Genomic DNA, 6,615 nt, shown 5'->3' with positions numbered 1-6,615 from the left:
TGTATTTTTCAATTCAACTTCATGAATTTGGATCAGAATAATAACCTTGATGAAATCTAGGATAAGTTTGAAAATGGGTCATCTGGTGTCAAAAACTAGGTCACTATAGGTCAAATCAAGGAAATACCTTGTGTATGCGATAGAGGCTGTATTATTCGACTGATCTTCATGAATTTTGGCAGAATGATTGCCTTGGTAAAAAGTAGGTCGAGTTTGAATATGGGTCATCTGGGTTCAAAAACTAGGTCACTAGGTCAAATCAAGGAAAAAACCTTGTGTATGCGATAGAGGCTGTATTTTTCGACTGATCTTCATGAAGTTTTGTCAGAATGATTGCCTTGATAAAATCTAAGTCATTTTTGAATATGGGTCATTTGGAGTCAAAAACTAGGTTACTAGGTCAAATCAAAGAAAAACATTGTGTATGCGATAGGGGCTGTATTTTTCAACTGAACCTTATAAAATTTGGCCAGAATGATGACCTTGATGAAATCTAGGCCAAGTTTAAAAATGGGTTATCTGGGATCAAAAACTAGGTCACTAGGTCAAATCAAAGAAATACACTGCGTTTCATGTAATTTTGATAGAATGATTGCCTTAATAAAATCTAGGTCAAGTTTGAATATGGATTTTTATTCAGTCCTTTGGGAGTCAGATTTTTTTATTCTGTTGAAGCCAGAATATTTTTCAAGCAAATCAAAATTCCGAACAAAATATTGCATTTATGTATTTTATTTTTATTATTGACTATGACAAAATTTTGTTTAGAAATATTGGTTGACAAACAGGAAATCACGTGTTATTCCGAAACAAATGATTTTAAGCGAACAAGTATCATATTTTAAACATCTTTTCTGTGTCTTTATTTATCACATTTATATAAAATCAGATTATTTACAATTTCGCAACAACTCCCGCATTTAAATTAGTAAGTTGGATAATCAGTCCTTGGCTTATTGCCACACAGTTTACGTTTCAAAATTTTCAAGTGTTCAATAAGGACTCCCGACGGTATCCTAGTTTTAAAATCAGGAAACTCATTTTTAGGGTCGGTGTTCTTCCAAGCGATATATCTTATCCCCTTCCATCTCGCCAAAGCTTTGTATCTGTCATGGAAATCTACATATTTCGGAAATATTTCAAAGAATCCGGCATGTGGTGGCAAAAACAGAATATGTGTCATCCCTGCTCCATGCATTCCTACTAAAATATCAGTCTCTGTCATAACTTTTAACTGTTCTTTCATACTGAAGTATTCAAGAAACATACCTCTCACATGGTGTCCTCGAAAAGCAATCCTTACTTCTGCTAGTAGTTCAGAGTTATTATAAAATTTTCTATAAACTAATGCATTTGTCCTCTCCGGATGGGATATAAAGTCCCGGCGATAAATAATTATAATATTCAAGCGTTTGCAATTTAAATTTTCTACTGGGCGAATGTCGTATGAGTTAAACATGAAATCGCGAAACTCTGTGAGATACGGTAGTGTAGGCAATGTCTGAGTATTCAAAGGGCTGTCATAACCAAAGATATTCCAGACCAAGGTTTTATAAACATTCTCCCTTGGCATAAACTGATATCGTGCTATTTTACCAAAGAGTATAAACCAAAGATCTTCCAGGAGGCTAGGTGGGCGGTCATCCATGAACAGTATTGTCACTTGTTTAGGATCCAGGTTTAACAAAGTACATACCAGAAACAGGTTGTACCAATCACACATACTATTAAATAAATTGTGAGCTTTTATTCTAAATATAGCTATAGTTGTCGTTTTTATAGACTCAGAGTATGAATATTCATACAATGTCATGTTTTTCATCCATTTATTTAAAATATTTCCTTCTCGCACTTCTGTAAACCTATAGTACGGTTTGTATCCCACACATGGAATGGAAAATGTCCTGGTTTTAACGTCAATATGAGCGTAACGTAACACAGCAAATTTATGTCCATACCCAATAAAACTGACATCACAACCGAAATAAGGAGTTTTTAACCAAGTGTTCACATCCATTCCAGTTTCCATCGGTTGTTTGCGGAACATAATCCTTACAGTCATGAACAACAAAATAGCTATTAGCCCCGAACGTTTCGGATATCTATTTAAAAGATCATGAAGCATATGCATACGCCGTTTTATTGCCTTTATAGATACTACCATATTTGAATATTCATTCGTATATTTTTTTCTTCAGTAATTATTCAAGAAGAATCAATTTTGACATTGATTTTACTTTCAGGGTGTTTAGTATATCCTAAGCACACACTTGCATGTTTAGGTCATGTGGCGATTCGACAGTACATATATCTACCTGTTTCCTGACTATATCAGCAGCACATATATCTACCTGTTTCCTGACTATATCAGCACCTGATTTAGAGTGTGTTTCTCTCGCCAAACTTTATTATTTGTTTCATTAGTATTATGTTGGGGGCTAATCAAAATGATTTGCTACTGTATCGGTAAAATCTTGGTAAATTGTAATTAAAAAAAATATTAGATACAAAGCTAAATGTATGTTTTCTAAATAAATTCAAATAGAATACACGAATTGTTGATGTGCTGTATAAAACGATATAAATTAAATCTGTTAACAGTGGGAAATTGTAAATTATTTTTCAAATGTGGTTACAACATCCAAATTCTTCTTTCTGTCGAACTTTTTCTAGGTATTTCTAATCTTCGGCTGAAAAATATATAAAAATACTTAAACATTCAGTACAATATTAAAAGAAAGAAAATTTTTAAAGTTGCTTTGCACCAACAAGGTATGTCTTCATCAACTATTCAATATTTTATGTACTTTAATCCTTCACAGGCATTAAACGCACTGAAATCATTTTCCTTAAAAAGCAGGTGTACAGTTATATTGAAAAATATTCATGTTTATTGTGTTCCACTTTTACAAAGAAGCAGCGCCAGTCTGGATAGTGGTGTTTTTGATAAGTAAACTTACTGACTGCGATGTCGGCAAACAAAGAAAAAGTAAAATATTTGATATATCAAGACAATGAAAAGATTATATTTGTATTGTGTTTTTTTCTTGTCCTTTGGGACCACGGAGCTCTGTTCCAGTCAGTGCTAGGGGATATGAGATGTGTTGCGCATTTCATCACTTCTTATTAACAGCATCAGTCAAGCCAATTCTTCTATTATTTTACTCGGTTGCGTTCTATGATCCCAAAGGATCTTCTTGCAGCTTAAAGCCCACGCTGAAGTATTATCGTTATGGGTGATATACAATCTGCTTTATCTCTTTCTCATTTTAAGACAGTAATAAAGAAGTTTAAAGCAGAGAGAGTCCCCGCAATCATTGATCACTTCAATTGCAGCTACTCCACAAATCGACAAATCAAATTCATGGAAATATAATAGTGTTCTCGAGATGTCCTTCCACAAGATTGTAGTGAAAAATCTGTTGTTATAAATCATTATAAAAAGGTTCGTGTACAACGTAAACCACTATACCGTAGACATTCATGTACCAAAGATAAACACACAAAATCACACCCAACTAACTAACATAGATAAACAGACAAGTAAGATACAACACTACTGTAGGGCACCGCTTCAGAAACACAAGCACACAGACGCACATATATAAGCAGGAAAAAACAAGCGTGTACCGCCTTAGGATTCCGGCAACCAAAATAAATGGGGGGCAGGAAAAGAACTTTATTTTAAAGTGTACAACTAGCTAAGATGTAAGGCAAAAACAATTTCCTCAGTTTAGTGACTCTGTTGTGACAGCTTTGTAATTATGACATTTGTATTATCTTCTGGTTTGGTACAAGATCTTGCAAACTGAATAAGTGGTGAATGTAGACCCCGTAGGATGCTGTCTGGGAAACTTATTTCAAACCTTTTCATTTTGTCTGTACACATACATTGAATGCAAAATATATAGATGGCATGCCATGTTGTTATCACAAATACTATTTCCTTACTGAAAAAGTGTCGATCAGACATAAAAGCATAATGAGAAATTAAATCGATAAGACATTTTACCTTAAACGGTCGCTAACTCAGTAGTGCTGATCGTTTTAAGGTATCCTGAAGTCAAAATCTCTGACTTCACAAGTCAGTGTTACAGATGCAGAACAAAACAATGCGGTTCGTTTCTTTGTTTATTCCCCGGATTTCTCCTTTGCAGTCCATACAATATATGCAAATTTGCAAACGTAACACATGTACATTCCTTATTACGTTAAAAGTATAGTTTCCTTTTGATTTAGAGCAATTATTAACGGTTGTTCATTTTATCCAGAACAATGTTTCTCTCGTGAAAAGAACCGATAAGAAAGAAATACTTTTAATGTTAAAATAAACAATGTATTGACATCTTTATGTGATGTTTATAACATTTTCTGCATAAGACAATATGGTAACATATGTAGCTGTAGAAGGTATCAGTCATAAAATCAATGTGTATCTTTAAACGCTGTAATTAAGCTGAAAGTCTGTATCCAAGTTACAAGTAATTGATTTTTGACATTCAACATGTATCTTCGTATTACTATAATATAAGGCATTTGAACAACAATTATGTTTATATGCATGATAATTTTATTGAAATTTGTAAGTTCGTCGGCTGCGCTTAATACATTAAATAACTTATTTACTTATGAAAAAGCACCAGCTCTATTTTAAAGTGAATGTACACATAACAAGATTTCTTTAGTGATAACTAGTGTGTGTTCATAACTACGCAAATTATTCTTTTGAATCACAAAAAAAAAAAAAAAAAAAACTCGTGCGTTACGCTTAACATCCTTACTTATCAACAAATGAATGAATAAACAAATTCAGACGATACATATTTCCGTATGACTTAATATAGCATAATTGCGGTGCATAATTACTTCACTTACTGAGTGGTTTATTAGATTTCTTTTCAAATAATAATTTCTCTGTATTTTCCCTTATTAATTCAGAACGTAATGTATTAGTAAGGTTTGAGATATTAGGACAGCCTCCGAGAAATCTAGATCTACCCTTACCTATTATCTTTTGAGATATTAGGATAGCTTCCAAGAAATCTACCTTACCTATTACCTTTTGAAATATTAGGATAGTTTTGAATTTGAGTAAAGAAATTCCAAATTGTTTAGTTTCGACGTACCTATTGTATTCTTTTGAATTTAAACATTTGAAAGTTATGAAACAAAAATAGATATATTAATGTACAAAAAAAACAACAACAAATATTCATATGGAAAACCGCTTACATTTTGCGTAAATATTCACTCGCTTTAAGAAAACGTAGTTTTGAAATAAAGCAGGTGGCAAGTGATATTTTAGCAAATACAAAATATGAATGGAGACAAAATTGGGCCGGATGATGTCACGTGACGTTAACATTGGGACTAGCATTTGCCGAGTATATGTCCAATTTGACATATCATCTAAATCCTGTCTTTCATGTAACATATAAAAGTTTCATCGTTCCAGACATGAACACAATAATATTTCATACACAAAACGGGTAATGAATTGATCGAAACCTTATTCATGATTCAAGTAAGCGATCTTCTTCAATGCCCAGAGCAAACAGTCATGTTTTATTCGTGTATCTTTTTTTACAGACAGAGGAATATGGTTTCCCTCCCAACATATCTCAAAGAACATAAACCATTGGTGTTCTTTTTCTGAAGTAAATGCAAAAAGTTCATTAGGAAGTCAAGATTATCGATCCCTGGGTATGGCAACGTTCATAAAATGACTCGTTTCTAAATATATTAAAATTACATTAATTACATGTGCAGTCATACGTTTGTCGTATAAGCAGTAAACTTAGCACGATAACAATATACTATAAAATAGTACTAGTAATATACTAGTATAAACATGATATAAGAAGATCCTTTGGAAGAATAGAACGCAACCAAGCAAAATAATACCAGACTCGGTTTGATAGATTGCTCATGACAGGTTGTGAAATTGACAACACCCCTAACGCCAACTAGCACCGTCTTAAGCAGACCTCTATTATCAAGCAATGCTGAATGGATTTCACGATTCCAATTACCAAGAAAATACACCAACATTTAGTTCAACTGCTAACGGGCTGCTGGAAGTTAATACAATTAAGGATATTTTTGGAAGCATAAAACTCAACTAAGCAAAATTAACTAAGCAGTGTAGGACCACATTCGTAACAGATCGCATTTGTAACAAGTGTTACAAATGAGATCGCATATGTAACAGGTGTTACAAATGAGATCGCATATGTAATAGAAATCAAGCACATATGTAACAATTTTTGAGACGAATGTGATCGATGCCGATTTTTGATGTGACATCTGATCACATTCGTCACATGTCATTTTCAATCGGAAAAATGTACAAAAAAGTGCATTTTTACATCTGAAACTCATTTGTAACATCTTTTAGCTCACTTGTACGAAGTGACAAAGTAAGCTATTGTGATCACTCTGACCGTCCGTTCGTTCAAATTTTTCTTGTGAATACGACAGAGACAACATTTATCATTTGATTTTGACAAAACTTGCACAGAACTTAAACATATATGATATCTCGGTTCCTTTCGAAAACCAGCCATATCACCTTTTTCGTCTTGTAGTTATGGCCCCTGAGATGGCAATAATTAC

General features: G+C 33.2%; 1 protein-coding gene across 1 annotated transcript; it reads right to left on the bottom strand.

Moving 5' to 3' along the window:
- Nucleotides 1-716: 716 nt before the first annotated feature.
- Nucleotides 717-6,319, bottom strand: LOC123561823 (uncharacterized). Its single transcript, XM_045354435.2, has 2 exons — nucleotides 4,013-6,319; nucleotides 717-2,690 (listed from the first exon to the last, which is right to left on the bottom strand). Exon 2 carries the CDS (start codon nucleotides 2,162-2,164, stop codon nucleotides 926-928), a length of 1,239 nt encoding a protein of 412 aa, XP_045210370.2. The 5' UTR covers nucleotides 2,165-2,690; nucleotides 4,013-6,319; the 3' UTR covers nucleotides 717-925.
- Between the last annotated feature and the right edge of the window lie 296 nt (nucleotides 6,320-6,615).

This window comes from Mercenaria mercenaria, chromosome 15 (assembly GCF_021730395.1).
Source record: "Mercenaria mercenaria strain notata chromosome 15, MADL_Memer_1, whole genome shotgun sequence".
In the NCBI taxonomy this organism is placed as follows: domain Eukaryota; kingdom Metazoa; phylum Mollusca; class Bivalvia; order Venerida; family Veneridae; genus Mercenaria; species Mercenaria mercenaria.
The sequence above is the reverse complement of the archived record's forward strand: the minus strand, read 5'-3'. Positions and strand labels throughout refer to the sequence as shown.

Excerpts from the sequence above, each read along its gene's own strand:
- LOC123561823 (XM_045354435.2), bottom strand. The coding sequence starts at position 2,164 with ATGGTAGTATCTATAAAGGCAATAAAACGGCGTATGCATATGCTTCAT.